At 43.3% G+C, this 25,713-nt stretch overlaps 1 protein-coding gene across 1 annotated transcript in view; it reads right to left on the reverse strand.

Annotated features, from left to right (window-relative positions):
* Window positions 1–4,302: 4,302 nt before the first annotated feature.
* The window catches only part of EXT1 (exostosin glycosyltransferase 1), a 304,586-nt gene continuing 283,175 nt past the window's right edge, over window positions 4,303–25,713 (reverse strand). Inside the window, exons 6-11 of the mRNA XM_081258480.1 lie at window positions 24,655–24,773; window positions 23,313–23,408; window positions 16,739–16,828; window positions 11,456–11,616; window positions 8,875–9,046; window positions 4,303–4,872 (exon numbers count right to left, since the gene is read on the reverse strand). Coding sequence (XP_081114606.1) covers window positions 4,687–4,872; window positions 8,875–9,046; window positions 11,456–11,616; window positions 16,739–16,828; window positions 23,313–23,408; window positions 24,655–24,773 — 824 coding nt within the window. The 3' untranslated portion in view covers window positions 4,303–4,686. The remainder of the gene's footprint in view (window positions 4,873–8,874; window positions 9,047–11,455; window positions 11,617–16,738; window positions 16,829–23,312; window positions 23,409–24,654; window positions 24,774–25,713) is intronic.

Consider the following 25,713-nt stretch of genomic DNA (forward strand, 5'->3'; position numbering starts at 1 on the left):
AATATACAAGGTTCATTACATGGTAACCAGGTCATCTGCATGGCCCTCATTTTAGTAATAATTACAACCAAAAGGAAAGGGATGTATTCCTATAAGAGGAGAACAGAGAACTATCCATATCCATAACTAGTCATATCCACTTAGCAGAAATCAAATGGCCTTTGAGGCCTAAAAGGCAAATCATTACAAAAATAGAGTGACAGAAAGGCTAGCTTGACTTGATTTTAAACAAGGGTGAGACCCTGCTAATCTGCCGGCTTTCTTGATGGTTCCCACTCATTTCTTTTCCAGAGGATATTACAGCCTCCCTCACCTATTTAATTGGGCAAAGTCTGGGTAGCTCATCTAGGTTCTTGATATGGAACATCCTGGAACTTTATATTAGTGACAACTACAGTCAATCCCTGCTAAGTAAAAATCATGGAAATAAAATCCTGATTTTTGGAAAGGGGGAAAAGGGGAGATGGTTTTCAGGAGTCACCTTTATTATCAAGAATATATTGTAGAGACTTCCCTTGTGGTCCAGTGGCTAAGACTCTGCACTCCCAATGTAGGGGGCCTGGGTTAGAGCCCTGGTCAGGCAACTGGATCCCACATGCTGCAACTAAGGTTCGCATGCCACAACTAAAGACCCCACATGCTGCAACTACAGATCCCACAGGCCGCAACCAAGACCCAGCATGGCCAAAAAAAAAAAAAAAAGACGATACTGTAAATAGCAGCTTTTCTAGCCACAGCTTCTGGACAGTGTTGCTGAATTGACGGGTGAGATGGTGTTCTTAGGATGCTCGAACCCATTCTTTTAAAGTAGGATTGGAGTCAAGGAGTAATTGACTGTGTACTTGCTGAAGTTCTAAGACAGAAGGAGGCAAGTTCGGCACAGTCTGGTATTAATACTTTTCACTGAGAACTCAAGTCAGAACAACTATGTCCCCTTCAGTCACGCCTGAGAGAATGAGGCCAGCAGTGAAAGCTTTCTTGGTTAAATCTGGCCAAGAATGACGAAGCCACCAGAAAGGTTCTTGTCCATCCTCACTGCCAATGGAAACAAGGTAAAGGAATTCAGCAAAGGAAGCCCTCATGGACTGGCTGTGCATCGATGATCTTAACTATTAGAAGACAGGACATTCTAATTTGAGAGTTCATGGTAGTAACTGGTCCTTTTTAAAATTGGAGCTCTCAGAGACCTAAGGGAACATAAGACACTTTCAGGTCTGGGAAGTTTGCCTCGGCTTTTGCATCCATAATTCAGCTGGTCCAGTAAGTCTTATTCAGATTCTAAGCTGGTGGGTTGCCTTCTCCTTACTCCCACCCTTTAAACAGGTTTGATTAATATTTCTTTACTTCTTAAATCAAGAGCTCTCCCCCCCACCAATAGTATCTAGATCTATTCACATTCATTCAGCTCACCCCTGATAATTAAAGTTCAGTAACCTTTATGAAAGGCTACCAGCATAATATCCCTTCAAGTACCCAGGTTTCCAGAATCGTTAAAATAAAGGCTAACATAGCCTACTATAAATGAAAAACAAAAATCACTCCAAAATAAAAATGGAAGGAAGCAATCGAGATTGATCCTTCTTTGAGCACCATTCGGAACAAGAAAAAATTAACGTGTAATGCACATAAAATTCCACCTAGCGGATATTCCACTTCTTCTGAAGCATCCTATTGCAAAGTGTGTCAATATGATATGTCCAGGTAGGCCTACCTAGCTAGGTTATCTTTTGTGACATGACTACAATGATTATTTCATGGATTTTTCTCTACAGCCTCAATTTTGGGTCATTTTGTTGTTTTCAACAAAGGTGATATGGTTCATGTATATGTAAACTTGATTTGTATAAGCCTTTTTGCATGAACACCTAAGTCAGCTTTAAAAAAATTGTTTTTAAGATCATATGTCCTAATGTGGAGCTGGAAAAAGGTATTGTGCGGAAATCATAAGTGGCCGAGTCCTCTACGGAATTTCTGCATTAAATTCATTACGTGGTTGGCAGGCACTGTACTCTCTGGTCTTGGCTTCTTCCCAGTTCATGTTGGCTGACTTCGGGACTCCTGGTTATCTTTGAAGTTGACTGAGATATAACTCCTGACGTCCTACAGAGATGGCTATGATTTGTCAACTTGCTGCAGTGAAATACAACTCTTGCCTAAGTGAATTAAAATTACATCTTACTGTTGGGCCTTGCTGACTTGCTAAGCATTGTTCTATTCCCAGATGTAGCTTCAAAATGGGAAAAGAACATACTGGCCAGCATTCCAAAGAGATGTGCTCTGAGAATGACATAAAATAAAACTGTGGAGATTTCAAGTGGCTGAAAAGTATGTCAGACCCTGTTCTCATTTATAATTACCATTTTTTTCTTTTTCCCACATAACATACATTGTTTGTGGAGAATATGCCCTGTGAGTTTTGTGACAGTAAATCGGGCAAAACAGTTCCCTGAATCCATTCATGTGACTGACTGGTACAATGAAGGACACAGATCTGCAAGTCAAGACAACATGAGTTGTAAGTCGGCTTGGGGGTCATTTAACAAAAACATCACATTCATTTTTGCAAAGGAGAAAGATACAAGAATAATTTGACAAATGTAAAGAATTAAATACAAATTTGCAAAGGCCAGATGAATAAGGATTAACTGCTAACCCTTTAAGTTGCTGAGTGTTGCAACTTAAACGGCATGAAACCTATTTGGGCATTTTATAGAAGGAAACGAGTGCAAGCACCATGGACCTAAGAATTATTTTTCAAAAAATACTTAAGAGATAGTCATATCCACTTAGCAGAAAATGTCACATGTATGAGAGTGGGCTAAGGCTGGGTCAAATTGGATAAGAAAGAGATTCAGGGAGCTCTTCTGAGTCACCAGGCTGCAGAGAAAAGCCTGTCTTTCATTGAAGTTCATTGCCTGTGCACCACTCACAACACAGAATCAGGACACGTGGGCTCTGGTCCTTGCTGTCACTAGGTAGCATATTGAGTCACCTCTCCAGTGCTCAAAGCTCTCTCCCTCCTTGCATTCTCTTTGAAAGTTCCTTTCTCACTTCCAGATGTCTACAAAACAAGGATGAGTTAAAGTCTCCTGGATTTACGGTTTCCACTGACCTAAGCCAGGCACTTGAACATAATTCTGTGATGAGACTTTCTTCTAACCCAATGCTGGAAACACATTTATGAGATGCATGAGAGTTTAGGGGTAAAAAAAAAAAAAAAAATTAAAGTGCTTCTTGTTTATTCAACATAAGAGGACCCAATAATGTCTTTCTCTTCTTTATTCTTTCTTGCCTCTTCCAAGTAGAAGCAAGCATTTAATCTCAGAAGTCTCCATCTTTTATAATGGAGTTAAGGGATATATATATTTTTTTCAGTTTGTAATTGCAATTTTATAATGATCAGCTCAAAGCAGCATTTCCAGGGATAGAAATGTTCTTTTTAACAAGAAGCACGACTAAACTACAGATTCTACAGATTTAAAAATTAAAATGAAATAAAACAGTATTCACATTTGTTTCTGATTATTTTGTTTGCCAGATTCTTGCTCAAAACACTGTTTGGCTAAAAGTGGTATCAGGGTCCCAACGGTGAGATACACCCTCCGTTTACGTCTCAGCAATCCTCAAGTTCAGTGGTGGGAATTTCAACATTATTACTTCTTCTTCAATAGAGAAGCTCCTGAAACGAGGTTTTCACAACCATGAAAAGAGCTTGTCTTGTGACTCCTGCTGAGCCAACGATATACTCATTCTTCCTTTGCCTTGAAACCAAAGCCTTTCCCCAGCCCTAGGCAGACGTATGTCAGTGGTTGAATGTGTAATCTAACCCATGCCCGTGAAAAGCACTAGGTTACTATTGTGGGTCAAAACTTCCATCTCACTAATATGCTGGTGGATTGTTTGCATGGTTCCTTGTGTAAACTGAACACTTCTTAATTACACTAGTATTTTCTTGGTACTAACTTCCCGCAACCCCGCAATGAAAAAGATGATCATCTTTATCTCAAACATAAAGTTTTCAGTTAGAACTGTCTACCTGGAGGTCATTATACTTCTTCTCATGCAGCAACATTTTAGAGATAAAAGTTCAAGTGGATCTGCAAATTCAAAAGGGAAAACAATTTGCTCTGGCAAAGCTGAGTCATGAACTTGTCTCAGTTATGCTTGGCTATTTCTTGACATGGGGTAGAGTGACTTATGGTTTTTTCCATGAAGTCCAAGCTTTTCGAAACTGCGGGGCACCCCGCGTGACCGACGGCGATGCTGTCTGTGGAAGAGGAGCAGCAGCTTTGAAATATTCACAACCAACACAATTTTGATTAAAGAAAGAACTCTGGTTTTTAATAGTTTTGATCATTAAAAAAGTTTAAACCTGCATAGCAATCATTTCAAAAATAATTATTTAATGTTCCATAATTAAACTGTACACAACCTAGTCTTGGGACGTAGAAGCCAGTGAGGTGAGGCTGGAGCAGTCCTGTGCAGTCCCACGAGTCAGGAGTAGAGTTTCCATTGGCCTTTTTATTTTCCTTTATTTTCTTTTTTTGTCACTTTGATCATCTTAGTTTATTTGGATACTTGGCACAATCTAGCTCCGCTGCTGGGCGGATGTGCACGGGGAAGAGAGAGCCGCTGACCCCAACCTCTGGCCCTTCTTGCTCCCCTCCCCCAACTCGGCCAGGTTCCTCAAAGTCGCTCGATGTCTCGGTATTTCTTCCGCAGAATAGAGACCTGGTCTTTAAAGAGGACGGGGTCGAGCCTCATCTGAGAGTGGATCAGCGGCATGTAGCCAAACCAGCTGGCAAACGTATTCATGCAGCTCTGTCGCTGGGCAAAGTGGTCAGGGTCAGCCCAGCGGGAAGCCCGAGAGGTCTGGGGAAAGGGAGACAAAGAAGGAAGACGATGAGACAGGTGCCAGGTGAGATGGACACACGGCCGGAAACGAAGTCAGGCTTACGGGCACACAGTAGGGCTCAGGGTCTGGCCTGGCCACCACGCGGCCCCATCCACGTGCCTGGTGAAGATGCAAGCATGGATCCGGATTTTCAGCCTCGCCAGAAGATTTTCCCAAGACCTGCCACGTTTCCCAGTGCCCCAAACATACAAAGATCCATAGGGACTGACACATTCTCTGGTCCGTGAAGGACTTACCAACTGAATTGCAACTGCTGTGGTCACTAAACATAAAACTTTTCTTTGCACTTGGGAGCAAATGCGATGACTAATAACGTATTTATGGTTTCACAGATAATTTTCTGAAACCCCCGTTAATTTGGTTGATTCTGAGTAAGTAGAAAGATGGCTGCCGTCTCGTCAGCTCTCCATGTTGATCCTAAGGTTGGTTAAATATTTTTAGACCATTTAAATGACTGACATTGATTTAAAAGAATGCCTTAAGTGACTTGAGTGCTGAAATTTAAATAGATCAACTAAGCATAATGTCTTTAAAATCGTGTTTTTATGAAACAAGGAAAAGGTGGGCTGCCCAATTATGTCGAAAAAACCCCACAAATTCATTTATGTCAATAGGCCACTGTTGAATGGTGTATATGTGTGTGTGTGTGTGTGTGTGTGTGTGTGTGTAATGTGTTTGCATCCTCATGCATTGTTAGAAAATACTTTCACAGGAAGGTATGTTTTGCTGTGAGAATCACTCAGAGTCACTTTAAAACCACAAGTGTCAATATGCTTGAAAGAAAGCATCAAAGGTAAATACAAATGTCAAGTTATCTTGGAGCAGCAGAACAACAAACAAAACACTATTTGTGAAGTGTTTTCATGAGCTCATTTGAGCCTCACAGCAACCTGGCCGAGTTATCTACCCAGGTAATAACATCTCCACCGTACAGATGAGAAAGCAGGTTCAAGGAAGTTAAAATTGTTTGTTCAGGGCTAGAAAGGGGCAGAACTCAGGTTTCATTCTTTGCCTTTTGTACTAGAGGAACTCTGCTTGGTAAATCAGAGAGAGTATCAAATTAAGCTGACCAGTTGAGTCCATATCAGAGCCGAAAGTCCCAAAGGTACGTCCACTTTTCTCCTGATTTGGGATGAGCCTGCAGGCCATTTCTGATTGGCCCACTTATTCCCAAAGGGCTAGACCCACTACATCCCGGTGAGTGCTCACATCCGCAGAGGGTAGCACTGTCAAGAGCCTAAGCTCATTCTTATTCTCTTACAAATGAAAAAAAAAAAAGAGTCCAAGTGAATCATCCAAGTCTCCTTTTTGCCTCTTGATTTTAACATTTTGGGTCAACCAACATATTACAGAAGATATCTTTCCTGTGTTATAAAGGCATAATTTTAGAGCACGATATCCATTTACTTCACCAGTCACACAAACATTCAATAAACTAGTGTATATGATGGGAAGAAGGGGGCAAATAGAGCACATATCTAGCTAGATACGTCTAGTTAGACCTAAGCCTAAATTTAGATTTGTTCCAAAAGATGTGTAAAGACACTAGAAATATTGGTTTGGTAGAATTAGGCAAATCTATGAAAAGAGTAAAAAACCAACCCCTAAGAAACCATACGTTATGAGTTCCACCCCTAATTTGTGTATAACCTCAGGGGAGTCCAGAGGACTCTGAGTTAACAATATTAAACGAATGGTGTAGCTTTAAATGAGATAATAAATATGAATATGCATGGGTACTCAATACATTTTGCTTGAATTTGAAAAGTCTTTCGGTGTTAAAAATGACAAATTCTTGTAAATCCTCTCGCCTGTCCTTTTAGTAGTTAGAGGGGAATAGAATTTTCCACTAGATTCTTTGCTTTGTCCAGTACCTAGTACCTAGACTGTACATATTTGGTAAATATTAAATTATTAAATTTTATAAACTTAAAATCCTGTAAATTTTTTGCTTTTACTAAATTCAGTGAATGAAAAACCATCAACTGTGTTAACATGAGGCCTGGTAACATTTTCCTCTGCAAAAGCTGGATTTATATGTGATTTTCAATAACTGTTAGAACAAGGTACATGGAAAAGCCCCCAAATTGAATTGATATAACTACATAAGTATGTCCTTTTAGGTTGACTCAAATCCTGCTGGATTCTCCATGATTTAACTTGGGTAGATCTAAATGGCCTTATGGTTTTTGATTTTGTACATAGAGTACTGGGCTCTGTCCAAGATGAATAAAAGGACCTTGGGGTGTAGAAGAATAAATAGTGGAAGAAACAGAGGCCGGGATTCAACTCCAAGTTGTCTCTAATCCTGGGTGACTTCTGGCAATATGCTTAAATTCTCTGGGTCCTAGTTTTCTTACTTGTAAAAAGAGAAAGTTAGATTATATTTCGCTGAAAGTATTTTTAGTAGTAATCGTCTGTGACTCAACACTGTATTTTACTTTGGCAAACGCTTTCATACGTCTGACCTCAATGCTGTGAGGTAGATTTCACCATTTCCATTTTAAAGATGGGACAATTGAGTTTCGGAAGGTAACTGACTTGCTTACAGCAACTAAGTGCTGGCTGTAGAACTGAAAATCAAGTACTATGACTCCTCATCTGCCTCCACAATGCGCATCCAACTCAAGAGCAACCATTAGAAGGCTGTGTTGAGAGCATTATTAGCTATTCACTCAATAAAACACCTAAAATAAACTTGCATAAATTCTCTTTAGGTCTTTAACTCTGGAGAAGAGACGTCTTTCTTATGCCACCTGGTAGGTCACATGAGCACTTTTATTTTTTTATTCAACTTTTATTGAAGTATACATGTTGTGTTAGTTTCAGGTGTACAGCAAAGTGATTCAGTTATACAGATATATATTCTTTTTTAGATTCTTTTCCATTATAGGTTATTACAAGATATTGAGTATTGTTCCCTGTGCTAGACAGTAGGTCCTTGTTGTTTACCTATTTTATATATAGTAGTGTGTATATCTGTTAATCCTGAACTCCTAATTTACCTCTCCCCACACCCACTATCCCCTTTGGTAACCATAGTGTGTTTTCTATGTCTGTGAGTCTACTTCTGCTTTGTAAATAAGTTCATTTGTATCATTTTTTTTTTTTTTTTTTTTTTTTTTTGTGGTATGCGGGCCTCTCACTGTTGTGGCCTCTCCCGTTGCGGAGCACAGGCTCCGGATGCGCAGGCTCAGCGGCCATGGCTCACGGGCCCAGCTCCGCGGCATATGGGATCCTCCCGGACCGGGGCACGAACCCGTATCCCCTGCATCGGCAGGCGGACTCTCAACCACTGCGCCACCAGGGAGGCCCTGTATCATTTTTTAAGATTCCACATATAAGCGGTATTATATGATATTTGTCTTTCTCTGTCTGCCTTACTTCACTTAGTATGATAATCCCTAGGTCCATCCATGTTGCTGCAAATGGCATTATTTCATTCATTTTCATGGCTAATATTCCATTGCATATATATATATATATATATATATATATATATATATATACACACACACACAATGTCACATCTTCTTTATCCATTCATCTGTCGACGGACACTTAGGTTGCTTGCATGTCTTGGCTTTTGTAAACAGTGCTGCTATGAACATTGGGGTACATGGGTATTTTCGATTTAGAGTTTTCTCTGGATGTATGCCCAGGAATGAGACTGCTGGATCATATGGTAACTCTATTTTTAGTCTTTTAAGGAACCTCCATACTTTTCTCCATAGTGGCTGCACCAATTTAGACAGCTCTTATACTCTGGACATAAAGATACTCTTGACTTACATCTTCCCAATTACCCACGTCCAAACATACACTCCCTCAGAGCTTTTGGATGTGGTTTGTTTCCTGAAATCTTCTCATTATGCTTCCTAGAGGAACAGTGAGTCCTCATTACCTCAGACTGAGTCACCAGTGAGCAAAGCAAGGGGGGAGAGTTCTCCTTCTCTTACCTGTCCCATCATTGTCTCCTTATACTGTTTCTTCTGGGTCACTTTGATTGGAGGCAATTTTGTCACAGCAGACACCAGGAAATTCATGAGTATGTCCTCACAGTTGGCCAGTTGGTCCACCATGTTCTTCAGGCTGGCTGGCAGGTAATGGGTGTAAAGGTAGTGATAATATCTGTACAAACCAAAGACAGGTTTCAGCAGGGGCCATCATTATAAAATAACAGGTGGTCTTCTTTGACCAAAACTACATACTCATTCTTTGAATCCTTAAACATATCATGGTTGATGATGATGATGACAACTGTCATTTATATGGTGTATACTCTATACCAGGTAATGTTCTAAAGTACTTTACAAGAAATGCCTCATCTAATCCTTATAAGAAACCTATGATGTAGGTACTAGTATTATCCCTGTTTTACAGATAAGGAAACAAGGTACAGAGAAACACACAGGTGGAGCTATTGCTTGCCCAGGCTAATTTTAATATCAGGCTGGTTGGTTAGAAACCGAATACTCAGATGGTAAGAGAAGTTACTTACACGTGATCCACATATCATTACAAGTTGCTTTACAATTTTAATTATTGGTTTAATCAGAACTGTATTCAATACTATCCCATAACTCTGAGTTCAACAGTATAACCATTTCATTTTTTCTGGCCTGGAAGCCATGTGTTTCAACACTGTTAGAGCAAAACCCCAATCAATCTGGTGGTCAATCATTATAGAGAACCCACAATTGATTTGAATTATTTCTCACCCTAGTATTTTTTTGGAGGCATATATAGCATATATTTATTGGAAAAATCATTTGAATGAATTTGATTCACTGAATGGTGGTGGCGGGAAGAAAGAGGTGGAGTCTTGAGATCAAGATTCAGTCACCCTAAATGCTTATACCTTGTGCATTTCCAACTCCATCCTTGAGATGACAGGATTCTCTGTTTTTTACTAAAGAAGACCAGGTTAAGATTGGTGTGTTCACCTTACTAAGGAGGGGATTTCAATAATGATTGAGTCAGGAACATTAGCCTTCTACACTCATGAATTTGGCCATCTTACCTGAGTCTCCTAGCTTTAAAGACCAAATCTATGCAAACAGCTCCCAAATTTATATCTCCATCCCTGACTTTTTCAACACACTCTTTTAAATGTCCCTACATGCCCAAGACTGAACTCCTGTATTTTCCCTAATACCTACTCCATCTACGCCTTTCCCCAACTCTGCTGATGGCTTACTACTCTATACTTCTAGCTCTTCAGGTCAAAAACCCTAAGAGTCATCAAACTCTGTACCCAATCTGTCAGGACATCATGCTGGAGCATCTTCAAAATATGCCCACAATCTGATCACTACCTTCCCACCTCTGTTGCTCACTTCCTGACCCAGGCTCCATCATCTCTTGCCTAGATAATGTCAGTCACCTCCTAGTAAGTCTCCCTGCTTCTCCCCTGGCCCCGTTATAGTCTATCCTCACCACAGCCTTCACAGTAGGTGCCTAAAACATAAGAAGGACTGCTCTGCTCACACCCCTGCACTGGCTCCCCACGTAACTTAGAAGACGGTCAAGTGCTCATGATGGAAAGCAGGGTCCTGCATCTGGGATCCCATGACCTCTCTCACCTGCTTGCCCCTCACTCCACACTGGTCACATCGGTCTTCTGGATATTCCTCCAGCATCCTGTCTCAGGGCATCCTTTCACACTCTTCCCCACGCCACAGCACTCCTCCTACAGGTATTCTCCTGGCTGACTTCCTTTCTCCTTTCAAGTCTCCACTCAAATCTCAGCCGTTCACCCCCAACCTGCTCCTTCTCCACCTTTGCCCTGCTCTGCTTTGTCTTATCTCCTAATAGATATATTTTTAAATTTATTTATTTTTGGCTGCGTTGGGTCTTCATTGGTGCACGCGGGCTTTCTCTAGTTGCAGCGAGTGGGGGCTACTCTTCATTGAGGAGCATGGGCTCTAGGCACGCACGTCTCAGTAGTTGTGGCTCACGGGCTCTAGAGCGCAGGCTCAGTAGTTGCGGCGCACGGGATTAGTTGCCCCACTCCATGTGGGATCTTCCTGGACCAGGGCTCAAACCCGTGTCCCCTGCATTGGCAGGCGGATTCTTAACCACTGCACCACCAGGGAAGCCCCTCTCTTAATATATTACAGAATTATTATGTATATTGCCTCTCCCCTTGTTAGAACACAAAACCTGTATGGGCAGGTGATTTTTTTCCTATTTTACTCAGCAGTAAATCCCAAGCACCTAGAACAGTGCTGGAGGTGCTCAATTAAGCGTTTACTTTGTTGTTCTTGTACACATTCAGTTACTCAATACACCCTGAGTACGTCTCCACACCTCAGAGTCGCTGAAGATGCTGCTCTACCATAGTTTCTAAAGATGCCATAAGCCAAGAGGTTTTACTGATTTCAAAGATACACGTTGGCCACATCAACAGAATTGAAATGGGGATTTTCCAAACTAATTTCCATTAAGGTTGTTAACAAGATTTGGCCCAAGTTCCCATCTCTGCAGCAGCCAAAAACTAAATAAAAAGCAATATAAGATGACATCCAAACTCCTCACTTGTGGTAAAGAGCAGCTCCCGTCAACACCATGGAGTAGTCGTTCGTCCACTTGGACGTGTAGCCCCACCGCTCCTTCGAGTTGTCCCAGAAATGGCTGCGTGCAGGGTACCCTACAATCCTCTCGGGGAAGCTCTGCCACACGGTGAACGCAAAATCCACCTGCAGGCAGAACACAAGCCAAACAAGCAATCAACAGTGTTAACAAATGTCAACAAAACATCACCTTCCCCCTGCTAATTCGTAATGTGAAATCCCGGGACTGTTGCGAAACATTAATTCCATGTCTTCATCAGCAAATTAAACTGACTGCTTGACATTTGGCCCCATAATTATGCACATTTTAATGTTTTCTGTTAAAGAAACTTCAGATTAGTGTGGAAATGAAAGAAGGAAAAAAAAAAAACATTGGTGGATATGTCCTTTAGAAATCCAGTCTACCCAAGCTAAAAAGTCAAAAAATCAGTTGCTTCCCCCGCAACCTCCAAAAGATAAGTGACCACTGATTGATGGGAGGCATAAATGCATCTGTTTTATAAACAGGAGCAGATTTTCTATATACATCTACAGTATGAATATAGAGCATACATCATCACCAGCACACAGCAAAGCCAGAGTGACAAATCAAAGCATCCACTTAAGAGCCAGAGAAGAGATGTTTAAAAAGCATGCAGGTTCTAACAGGAATACAAAGCAGATATCATCAAGAACAGTAATTCAGGCCTCTCAGGTGCGAAGATGCTCAGTGCATCTCAGAAAACACATCCATAGTGAAAAATCACTAGGAATAAGTAGGGACAGGCCAAGATTATTTTTAAAGGAAATGCAGTGAAATGATTTCCTAATACTCAAAATAACCCAAAGCAGGTACTTCTGAACCTGCTACAAACTAACATGTGTAATTAGCAAATAGTCTGTTTTCAAATGTATAAACTCACTTTTGACTTTCTATGATTCTTTGATGAATGACACATAAAACAACATACAGAAAGTAAAAACAAAACACCCCCCCCCCAAAACCCAGTAACAGCAAACCATCATATAATGGTCATAATTGTGTAATGCTTATAATATAACAGTCATGGTTGTAAGAACTTACATATTTTAACTCATTTCATCCTCACTGTAACCCTGTGAAGTAGGTAATTTTAGAGTGTCCAGTTTACAGAGAGGGAAGCTAAGGATATGGAGGTTCAAGTTATTTTTCTGAGTTAGTAAGTGGCAGAGTCAAGATGTGAACCCAAGCCATCTGGTTTCAGATTTGGTGTGTACTGTTATCACAGCTTCCCTTCTAGCTCTGTTGATACAGTGTTGAAAACAATTTACCTTATACAGGTTACACACGCACCCAACAACCTTTGCCCTATCTCTTCTTGGTAAGCAATGCAAACGGAATTTTCATTTATTCCACAGATATTTCAAGTCTTGGCACTGTGATGGTGGCTGGGTGGCTGAGTGATGTTGGCAAGTCCAGTTCCTGACCTCCCAGGGGTTCAAAAGCAGAGTAAATAACTGTGCACGATAGCCCAAAGGTGGAAACAACCCAAATGCCATCAACTCATCAATAAATAAACCAAACATGGTATATCCATTCAATGGAATATTATTCAGCTATAAAAAGGAATGAAACACTGATGCGTATGCATGCCACGACATGGACAGACCTTGAAAACATTATGCTGAGTGAAAGAGGCCACACACAAAAGGCCCCATATTGTGTGATTCCACTTACAACAAGTGTCCAGGATACACAAATCCATAGACACGGAAAACAGATGGGTGGTTCCAAAGGATAGGGACTGGCTGATTAATGGATACAGGGTTTCCTTTTTGGGTAAAGAAAATGTTTCAGAGTGAAGTAGAGGTCATAAGCATACAACACTGTGAAGGTATTAAATGCCACTGAATCGTACACTTGAAGATGGTTAATTTTATGCTATGTGCATCTTACCTCAATTACAAGACAAAGCAAATAAGCCTAGATCAGTATTTCCCAAGCTTTCACCATATGCATAACCATCATCGCTCCTTTTCCCACATTCCCACCACATATTCGATAACTTAGTTAATATTTTTCTTTAAACAGTGTACTCTTTTTTTTTTTTTTAAGCCTCATCCTAGGTAAACATGTCAGTGAAATCCTAGGTTTGGGAAACACTGGCCTGGGTGATCTGGAAGGGTCCTTTTATCTCTGAATTCTTGGGGCTTAGTTAGAAGACATGATTTTTGTAAACAGCCATGAATTTAAATTTTTAGGGAGATTTAGTTTGGTGCCCTGACTCAAGATAAGAAAGCCTTAACAATATAGCTTTTTCCCCAAAGCTATAATACCTGGGGGGAAAAAAGTAGGGTGTTGGGACACACATTAAGGAAGGCGGTGGGGTAAGGGGCGTCTCAAAGTTAAAAGATAGCAGGGGAGTGGACGTCTTTGCCAAAAAACTGCAAGTAGGTCGTGATAACCTGCACATCATCACTGGCATTCAATTCTAATGGTGCCAACTGATGGAATACTACATTATGCAGCCCGTCGTCAAAGCATCAGCCTGGCTGTCAGCACTCTCTGGCGTTTTCCATTATCCTCTGAAAAGGAGACGCATACACCGATGGGGTGTTTTCATCACATGAATTCCTTACTATCTCAAAGCCATTTCAAGTCATTTCAAAGCAACTCAAAAGTAAATTCCAATAAAACTACGATTCTTGCGATAGTTCTGCTTTCACGCAGCTCATTAACACATCAAAGGAGGCAAAGGTCAGCGTATGGCCTCTTCTCTTAAAAACTAACATCGGTTTTCTTTTGAGACTTTGAAGCAACCCAGATAAATGTAAATAACTATAAACCAACTCTATCTAATACCCTTTATAAGACACTGTTTAAAAATCTATCCTTAATACTACAGAGAGGCATTTAAACAAGCTAAGAATCCTTAGAGAGGAAATAAAATGAACCAACATCTATTCACCTAAAAAAAAAAGAGAAAAGAGAAACCCTTGTCCTCCACGTCAGGCAACACGACTGCTCCACTGTTCAGCCAGAAAAGTAAACAAACCAGACGGCCAGCCTCTTAAATTTCCATCTCATGCTCAACCCACGCTGACTTCTAATTGCTCCACAGACAGCACAAGTTCTTCCCAGCATGCACTGAGAGGCTGGAATTGCTATTCTCTGAAAAGAAATTCACCAGCACGTGGCTACATCACAGCAGCTGAAAGTTATTTCACCGTGGGACAGACAGAAACAAATCCGAGGGTGAGATCAATTGCTCTGTGCCCAGCGGAAGATGAGAGATCCATCAATACTTCAGGTCATAGGGTAACGATTCAGGTATATGCTGTAGTCTTGACTATACGTTTCCCGTGGCAACGTGCTGCCTTTCCTCTGTTTGCTCTCCGGGATCCACTCTCCGATCTTTTTGCCACGCCCCACGCCTGAGACAATGGAACTCTGTGGACAGCATAACCTGGCCATCCTTGCCAGCTGGTGGCCGACTGGGTTAGGTCAATGGCAGTTGCTGGCAGGAACATGGAGGTGGGACAGAGAGAGGACAGTATTTCTCCCCTGCTCCCCACCCCAGCTTTGGCCCCAGAGTTCTGGTAGGTGCCACACCCCTCCATGGTCATAGCTCTTGTAGGGCAGCCTCTTCTCCCTAGTTCCCCCTCTCAGGGACACCAGAAACACTGTTGCCTTCCTTCACTTCTTCAGGCCTAGAAGTAGGAGCTGCTTCCAGCTCGTGCCACTCCCCAGGTGCCTCTCCCTCTCCTGTGACTTCCTTTAACCCCACTCACCTCCCTAAGTCATACTAAATCCCTTCATTGGAGTCACCTGATTTGAATTGTTTGCTGCCAGGACTCTGGCGGCTACAGGCAGGAACTGTGGAATCAAAGTACCTGGCAGAGACCAGAACAAAGACATCCCTCAATAAATACTTGTTGAATGAATGTGCTCCAGGGATGCCAGCCTCCCTTGCAGGAAGCAGGAGAAAAACGCAGGCTGGAGCGACCCGTTCCTTGTCTTCCATTGCAGTCATTCCCTCTGAACGTTAAGCATCTCCCCCCTTCCCCCCACCGCTTTCTCCTGCCGACTCACACGTGACACAACTGGCTGTGTGCTCACACTTTAATCTGCGCAGCACGCACCCCTCAACATCACTCATTCACCAAGTATTTATAGAGCTTTGGCTGCATAGAAAGCCTTTGACCAAGGGGAGGCCCAGGGCATTTTGTCCTGGGGTGATTTTGGTTGCCCTTACACAGAACGTCTGCTCAGCTCCATTTGATGGAAACCGGAAGCATCCATGGAATTTGAAGAGACACAGAGACCGCTAGCCCAAGCTACCATGAGTCCTGGCTATGTGGGCAGCAAGCCATTAGAATCAGACTGGCATCCAGGAAAACGCCTGCTGGTAAGTGTTGACATTTAAATTGAAAAGAAAATGATTATGAATAAAAAGGAATAAAAGAAGGGGACCAGGATAAGTAGCTAAGTCTCCAAGCTTTTTAGCAGCTACCATGAATAATGTATTTGCGATCTACTACATTTTTGTGTAACTGTCTTTGGTCCCCTCTACGGTTTTAAGTGCGGTTTCAGAGATCAATACTCATTCGAGTTGTAAAAATTGGTTTTCTAGCATAGCTATCTTTCCTCTTCTCTCCCTCCCCCTCACACATTGCTCTGTGCAATCTTATTTTTGGCACAAATACCTGAACATCTGAAATAGCAGGGATCTCCATCTCAGCCTTCAAGTGAAACCGTTTGCTCTCGTGTGGGTTGATGAAAATGCACACTTCCAACCAAGATGGAAAAGCTGCCTTTAGAACCCAGAATAGTGTTCCCCAACAGAGTCAACACACGCCCACACAGGCGTTAGAAGAATCAGGAAAGATGGGCTCCCAGAGCGTGGTTTCAAGAAAATGCTACACAGGTGCCCCTGCCCGCCTCCCCTGGGTCCCTCTGCACGCCTGCCTGCACCTGCACTGTTTAAAAACAAACAAACAAACAAACAAAAAACAAAAGGAGGGCAGGATGGAGGGGTGAGGTGAGGCGCAGCCTTGCAAATGAGGAACCTATTAGCAGAGGAAACAAAGGGGAAAATGCCCTCATCAGGGTGCCAGGTGGCGGCAAGGTGCTCACAGGAACCGGGTTGATTCAAACCGACTCTGCAGGAAGTTTTGAAAACCGTTTTGGGCTTGGCCAAGGCAAGGGCAAAAGAGGCGCCACCGGCACCTTGGGGTTTGAGGCGACTGCCCGCAGGGCCCTCCGCCCCTCCTTGCTGAGGCTGCTTACCTCCGTGGTTGAAAGCACAGTGTCCTCGTCAAGGCTGAGCACGGCGTCTGTGATGATGTTGTCATAGGGCAGAAAACGGCTGCTCATAACCTGGGAGGCGGGGGAAAGCAGGCAGGAGGGAAGGAATTGGGGAGAAGAGAGGTAAATGGACAGTCCTGTTTTCAGGAAGATATCCCCCATCGTCATCTTCACAAAGGATGCTCCACCACCATGTCACCTCTCAACATAGAAGGCTTCCATTTCCCATCTGTGGAGACTCATTTGGTTCTACCATTACTGGGCACCTACTGTGTACAGACACCTTGCTAGCCGAAGGGAGTACAGAGGTGAGTAAGATACATTCTCTGTCTTGGAGGAGTTCACAGTCTGCAGGGAGACCAAGATGACCAAGAGAACAAGACGCGAATGATCGGTCCTCGCCTGATACGAGAAATGCCGGGAGACCAGAGGATGCAGCAACCAGCTGCTTGGAAGAGCAACGAAAGCCTCAGAGTCACATTGAATCAGGACCTTGATGGCCAGGAATCCACTGAGGATAAATAGAAATGAGGCCTAACAGACAGAGGGCTCAGTAGATGCAAAGGCACAGAGGGGAGAGCCAGCCCTCTGAGGCCAGGGAAGAGTGGATGGACGGAGCAGTGATTCCAAGTGTGGGACACACACCACTGGAAGGCCAGGTCATTTTAGGAGGTGCAGAGACAAACATTTAAAAATTCTACTCTTGGGCTTCCCTGGTGGCGCAGTGGTTGAGAGTCCGCCTGCTGATGCAGGGGACACGGGTTCGTGCCCCGGTCCAGGAAGATCCCACATGCCGCGGAGCGGCTGGGCCCATGAGCCATGGCCGCTGAGCCTGCGCATCCGGAGCCTGTGCTCCACAACGGGAGAGGCCACAACAGTGAGAGGCCCGCGTACCGAAAAATAAAAAAAAATTCTACTCTTTATTAATTTTAGCTCAGAGAAGCAAAAATATATACACATATATATTAGTAGCTATAGCAATAAAAGGTACTAGTAGAGTCATTCAAAAATAGTTTCATTAAAGTGAAAAGTAAGCTGATTTAAAGAAAAATACTAAACAATAGAACACATGGTCCATGGGTTTAGGAAAATTGTGAAGGTTATATAAAGTTTGGGCAGCACCAGGATAAGGCATGGTGAGGTGAGTGTACGTGTGTGTGTGTGTGTGTGTGTGTGTGTGTGGTGTGTGTGTGTGTGTGTGGTGAGGGTTTGGGGGATGAGGGGATCAGCTGAAAAACTGAGACCGAAGAGACAACCCTATGACAGTCCCAGCATGAACTTCTGTGTTGAAGTTTCTGTAGAATACCTAATAAGACTGATGATATAAGAATAACTAACATTTTTTAAAACATTTACTCTGTGTCAGGGAATGTTCCAAGTTCTTATTTATTTATTTAGGCTGTGCCGGGTCCTAGCTGCAGCACGCAGGATCTTCATTTTGCGCCATGTGGGATCTAGTTCCCCGACCAGGGATCGCACCTGGGCCCCCTGTATTGGGAGCGCGGAGTCCTACCCACTGGACCACCAGGGAAGTCCCAGAAATGTTCCAAGTTCTTTATGTACATCATCTCATCTCATCTGTATAACCACCCCGTTTTATAGGTGAGAAAACTAAGGTACAGAAAGGTTGTGTCTTGCTTAGGATGGACCCACCAGCACACCATCCCAGATGGTGTGATTCTATAGAGCACGTCAGCCCTGTGCTATACCTGTCTCAGGGCTGAAAGGACCTCAAGACTGACTGTGGGCACATATGGCAGTCTCACATTCACCACTTCCTCTGGAAGGTATATTAACTGTCGTGCATCCTCTCTCAATTCCTACGCGGAGACTGAGAGAGGAGACACTTGCCATCAACTTTCAAGGCACAAAGGCCAGGGAATGAAGCAGCTGGATGCTAGAGACAAAGGGAAAAGGGAGGCACTTAGCCCGGCTGCCAAGGCTCACAAATCTAAGGACCCCTCCCCACAGCCCCCCAAAGAAGCCCAAGCTATATTTACATCGGGGAGCCAGCTTATCTGCAAGCCTCATCTCAGATTTGGTTTACATGCCGGAGAAGCTACTGGAGGGCTCACATCATTAAAGGGTGGAAAATGCCCCCTAGAACCCATCTGTGGGAGCTCAAGGGATACACCTACACTCCAGGCTCTGCTCCTACACATCTGCCACCTGGGTCAAGTGGTTTTTTTTCTCTCTCTGTCTTCCAAACTAAAATACAAAAGCGATCAGCAACCCCCTATACACAGGGCTCAGAAATCTCAGCCTGAAGCAATTCTCCTGACACTGTTTACATGTCCACTAACTAAGGCAGAAGTTATTAGTTGCCAGCTTAGCGATGCCCTGACCTTTCCCTTGTTAAGCCTACAGGGGAGAGCTGCAGAGACAAGGCCTATAAATTCAAAATAGAATTTTCCAGCCAAAGCAGCAAACACATCAATTTTAAACTCAAGGCTAGACATGGAAATTTAAAATGCAGAAGGAGGAGGACATATGACTTCTTTCCCCGTTATGGGCCCAACCACTGGGTTTAAAAGGATCCATTTCCTTTTTCTGAACTTGCTTCATCAATAAGAGTTAAGAGCCCATAAGTCAGCCACTTCTAAATCTAGTGTAGAAACTAGAGGCTCTCTTTCAAATACCCTGCCTCAGCTACGTTCCAAAAGTTCAGTGGATTAGCATGAAAGGAGCCAATGTACTTACAAAGTCAATCCTGAGGGAGCTGGGTTTTCCTTGTTAGCTCACTTAAGAAATACTTAGCTACCATGTAACAGCCCAAACTCTTCTAGAATGAACAAACACAACGAGGAAATGACCTAGGCTCAAGAAGTTCCCTGTCTCGTAGGGAAGATAAGAAATGTTCATAAGTAATAATACAAAGCACAATAAGAACTGACATTTTTCAAGCACCTACCATGTGCATCCACACTCCTAAGCAGCAATACATTTACATGTACAGTGTCAAACCATTTGATCCTTTTAGCTAACCTGTTAGGTGTTATGATTTCTTCCATTTACTGAAGGAGGGATTGAGGCACACAGAATGAAATAACTTGCCTTAGGTCACATAGAGGAAGTCTGACCCCAAAGCCCATAATACAAACCATCACTTTACAATGCCCCCCGCCCAGAAGAGGAGCTGACATTTACTGAATCCTGAGTGTATAACAGGTACAGGGCTGAGCACCTGTGATGCAGTATCTCATTTCATCATCAAAATGGGCCCAAGTCTTAGCCCAGGTGCCCTAGAATACAGAGTCTAAGGCAAGACTTAAGTGCAAATGCTTTACCAAGTGGTGCAGTCCCAACGAGGGAAAAGGAACCACGTGACCTACTGGATTCATTGGCCAAGGTGAAGTCTAGGACTCAACGAATGGCCAGAAGCCCAGACATAAATACGGCTGGGAGGATGGGAGGTATCTTATAAGACACACCTGATAAAGCCTACAAGAAAGGTACTATTATTATCATCATCATCTTAGAAATAAAGAAACTGGGACGACTAGCTGGGAGTGAGAGTATAAAATCAATCAATGAGTCTGCATAAAAATGCAATACTAACCATAGGAGTCAGAATGGCTCCCAGTCGGTCGGTCTGAATGGATCCTATTTGAATATCCTGACATATTCAGAGAGAGACTTATCTACCAGAAGGAGATCTAGTCACCCATGGAAGCATAAAAAAAACAAAGAATTTCCAAGTTCAGAGTGAAGAGAACCCATCTGAACACTGTTCAGGGCCTCAGGCATTGGAACTGGGGAGACAGATATGTGGGGTTATAGGCAGGAGATTTTTCTGTGCCAGTCCCTTTTGTGAAACCATACCTATTGGTGAGATGAATTCATAAGGGTAAGACCGATGCCAACAGGCACGTGATTATTCTCATTAAGTGCTTACCAATCAGCTCTCTGATAACATAGCTTGACTTCAGTCCTATGAAGGCTGTGACTGTATCTGTCACACTCACCACTGCGTTTCCTCATGTTACCCAGCACACAGTAGGCAGCTTACACTGGAACTCAATAGATAACGCATGGATCACCTTGTCCACGCACGTGACTGTTACAGTTCTCAGTGCATCCTGTTGAACTATATGAAATGGCCACTTGTAGCCACCCAAATGATGATTTCAAATGGTGCAACCTAATACCTTGGTCATTCTTATTCTGGCTCAAAGAGGGTTTACTTAGTGTGAGACAATCTCTCATGACCTAACTCTTTGGGGACTGACGGAGGAAGTCTCTTAGATGACAATTTCAGTGTCATTTAATAGAAACTAATTTCCCCACAGTGGATAAGATCTACAAGAAAGCCACCAGCAGAAGCTTGAGAAAAAAGAATTCACCTCTGGCAGCAAAGAGTGGAAGATATTTCAAAGAGGAGGGCGCGGGCTTCCCTGGTGACGCAGTGGTTGAGAGTCCGCCTGCCGATGCAGGGGACACGGGTTCGTGCCCCGGTCCGGGAGGATCCCTCGTGCCGCGGAGCGGCTGGGCCTGTGAGCCATGGCCGCTGAGCCTGCGCGTCCGGAGCCTGTGCTCCGCAACGGGAGAGGCCACAACAGTGAGAGGCCCGCGTACCGCAAAAAAAAAAAAAAAGAGAAGGGAGCATGTGAACCAGGGCTTAAAGAATATATGGGAATTTCAATAACAGAAATGAACAGCTGAGGAAGGATGGTCAAGACTTACAGCAAATGGGAAAGACAACACTTAGGGGTAGGAAGGGACACAGGGCTGTTAACTGTGACTGATGAAATCCATAGAGGAAAAGCAATGATAGAGAAGACTGGGAAGGCCGGCTGAGGCCAGATTATACACAGCCTCTGATGTTAATTGAAAGCATTAGCAAAAAGACTCCCTTAAGGGCCATGAGATGATTAAGAAGATCATTCCGTTCTAGGCAAAATGAACTGGAGGAGGGAAGCAGGGGCCAGCTAGGCAGCCAGCACCCCTGAGAGTCTCTGATGGACACCTCAAAACAAAAGTAAGGTGGAAATGTCCTTTTTAAGATAAATGTTATGAAGAACCACTATTCTCAAAGACACAACCGACTCAGATTAATCAGCTGAGCAAACCTGATGCATCACCACCACCATCAGCAGCCTCATCTTCAACCTCATCACATCCAGAAAGATTACCACTGCCAGGCCCTGAATTTATTTACTCCTCATAGTAACCCATGTGGTATGTGTTATTATTTCCATTTTGTAGATGATGAAACTGAGGCTCAGAGAAGGAAGGTATAGTCAGGGTCACACATCTTCTGAAGAGTTAGTATTAGGCCCCAATTCAAAAGCCTACAGCTGTCACTATGGAAAACAGTATGGAGGTTTCTTAAAAAACTAAAAATATAGCTGCCATATGATCCAGCAATCCCACTCCTGGGCATATATCCAGATGAAACTGTAATTCAAAAGGATACATGCATCTCTATGTTCATAGCAGCACTATTCACAATAGCCAAGACATGGAAAAAACCTAAATGTCCATCAACAGATGACTGGATAAAGATGTGATACATGTGTGCACGCATGTACACACACACACACAATGGAATACTACTCAGCCATTAAAAAGAATGAAATAATGCCATTTGCAGCAATATGGATGGACCTAGAGGTTATCATACTAAGTGAAGTCAGTCAGAAAGAAGAAAACAAATACCATATGATAACACTCACAAGTGGGATCTAAAATATGACACAGGGACTTCCCTGGTGGCGCAGTGGTTAAGAATCCGCCTGCCAATGCAGGGGACACGGGTTTGATCCCTGGTCCTGGAAGATCCCACATGCCACAGAGCAACTAAGCCCGTGCGCCACAACTACTGAGCCTGCGCTCTGGAGCCCACGAGCCACAACTACGGAGCCTGTGTGACACAACTACTGAAGCCTGTGCTCTAGAGACCGTGCTCCACAACAAGAGAGAAGCCACCACAGTGAGAAGCCTGCACACCGCAATGAAGAGAAGCCCCTGCTCGCCGCAACTAGAGAAAGCCCACGCGCAGCAACAAAGACCCAACACAACCAAAGATAAATAAATAAATATCTTTTAAAAACTTTTTAAAAAAAGGACACAAATGAACTTATCTACAAAACAGAAATAGACTCACAGACATAGAGAACAGACTTGGTAGTTGCCAAGAGGGAGGCGGGTAGAGGAGGGAAGGAATGGGAGTTTGGGATTAGCACATGCAAACTATTATTTATAGGATGGATAAACAACAAGGTCCTACTGTATAGCACAGGGAACTATATTCAATTTCTGTGATAAACTATAATGGAAAAGAATATGAAAAAGAATGTATTTATGTATAGTTGAGTCATGTTGCTGTACAGTAGTAATTAAAACATTGTAAATCAACTAGACTTCAATAAAATAATTTTAAAAATAGCCTATGGCTGTCAAAGCAGAGGACATTCAGAGACACGTCTGGTTTTGGAAAAACAGTCCAGGCCAGCACTTCCCAGGAGGAAGACGGCTAAGACCAACACCCACGGTGCCCCACTGAAGACACAAAGATCCCACACTGATTCCACAGTGAAGTCCCCTCCGGTCCTACCTTGCTTTCTCCTTCAATCACGATGACAGGCACAGCAGTGGCAGGCCAGCGGTGTTTGGCTGGGAGAGGCTTGTCACAATTCCATAGAACTATGATCTGAAAGGGACAGGGGGTCATGAGATGGCTTGGTAAGGCTAGATTTACATAGGCCTCCAACCCAAAGTTTCTTCTTATAGACAGAGAGAGAGGAGATGGCGATAGAAGCAAGGCAGGATGGCAGACCTCAAAACTGAATTTAAAGTGAGTCCACTCCACTCTGTACACCTGAAACTAACACAACATTGTAAATCAACTATCCTCCAATAAAAATTAAAAAAATAAAAGCAACTCCACTCCTATACAACCCTCAGAACCCCATCACTCTAACAACCAAAGAGGGGGGACAAAAAGAGTACCCTAAGGATAACTGTGTCAAGGGGGTAGGACAAAGCTGGGGAGGAAAGAAGTCATTTCAGGGTTGCTGGTTTTTAAAAGTGTTTTCCTGAATTCTGATGTCTTATGATGACAAGTAAGATAACAATCCTGATCCAACTGAATAAAAATGCACACTGAACGTCTGCTATGCATTCGCGCTACACCAGGCAACATGGGAGAAAGAAGAGAATTCAAGATAGGACTGGCGTGAGCTCATGTTCTGGATTCTCCAGGATAGCTGCTGATCTCCTGTGATCCTGTGATTTCCAATAAAAACGACGTTTAGCTCCAAAATGCATACTTCCACGTGATTCCATTCTTTTGTCGTGTGTAAACCTTCTTGTGTAATTTACAATTCAGAAAAACCACCGTTAAGAGTACGAGAGCGATACTAATTTGGAAAACATTATTACCATAGGTATCATCTTCCTTTCCCAATTTTATAATTAGTCACGGTGGCTGTGAAAGAAAAGTTGACGCCTCCTGACACCAACGAATTGGTTTCTGCTGTGGAAACTTAGTTTTCTGTGGCCTTTCTGATGTTCCTTTATCACTCTGACACGTAAAAATGAAATAATGTGCCTATGTATTCTTTAAAGAGTGTATTGGTATATATCGGGTTGGCCAAAAAGTTCGCTCAGGTCTTTCCGAAAGATGTTAGAAGAACCCGAATGAACTTTTGGGCCAACCCAATATTTAACTTTATCCCAGGGCCAAGATCTCTTTGTAACCCACCCCTTACCTGTACCAGATTTCACTTCCAAGAACCTCTAAGCTGATGAAAAGTGCGTAACGAGGCGTGACAAAGGAAAGGGGAGTAACGGGGCCCGGGAGCACAGTGTGTAGCCGGGAAGGAACGGGGAGGGCTGGGGGTCTCTGGTCCACTGAGCAGGAGGAGGCAGGCATCATGGTCAACACCACCACTCACCTGAGCACAGTACTGGGATCTGGCTGCAGCCACGAGGAGTTTCAACACTGGCTGGGACTGAGAGACCAGGGGGGTCACCGCGTGGATGACTGCAGTGAATTTGGAGGGGGGCTTTAAACCTGAAACAGAAAGGGCAGAGAGGCCTGATGAAGCACTGAAAAACAAGACTTAGGAAATTAGTCCTCTCTGCTCCACCGCCCCGCCCTGGAGCTGATGTTCCCTTCTAGTGTATTTTTCCTCTGCCTCTTGTGTCCTGACCGAACAAAAACAAGGTGAAAAGCTCCTAGTTAACTGCTGCCTGAGTCTAGGGAGCTGGATGATTTACAGTTCAATGCCCATTTCCAGATTCTTCCTTTGATAGTCGTTTCCTTCCTCCCTTGGGGATGCATCTTTGATCTCCCTTCTGCTTCTTAGGCACCCAAAGTCTAATTACGCACACACGCCACTACTCACCACTCTCTACCCAAGAAAGGGTCTAACTCTAGTCACTTACGTCTTAGGATGGATTTTTGTAAACGTGCTCTCTCTTCCAGGATATTTGCATCTGTCTTACTCTTAATTGTATAGTTAAGGGGTTTTTGCCTGATGGATACTATTTCAGATAATAACTAGCAAGTGGTAAAGGTTAAAAGAACAACATCCAGAGCGTGAGTGTCTATGTCTGAAGCTCAGGTCCACCATTGAGGGGTGGTGGGGTCCTGGAAAAATTACTTAACCCTCTGTGCTTCCACAGCTGTGAGATGGGACTGATAGCAACAGTATCAAAGTTATGGAGTTGTTATGAGCATTAAGTTAAATGAGTTAATGCACACAGGGCACTTAGAACAGGACCTGCAGACAGCAAGTACTCAGCACGAGCTCCCCTCTATCAGAATCACCATCACCACCGTGTCAGAGTAGAAGCTGCTCTACGCCCAAGAATCTCTTCTTTGTGTACCAGTGACAGAGCTGAGAGGAAAAGTATGTGCTCCAGACCTCTGCCAACTGTGCGCTCTAAGGCCCGAGGTGGAAAGGTACTATAAATGTACAAAAGAACAACTGCCACCAAAGAGAAAGCAG

Source organism: Mesoplodon bidens (genome assembly GCF_964165515.1).
Source record: "Mesoplodon bidens genome assembly, chromosome: 16".
NCBI classification, from domain to species: Eukaryota; Metazoa; Chordata; class Mammalia; order Artiodactyla; family Ziphiidae; genus Mesoplodon; species Mesoplodon bidens.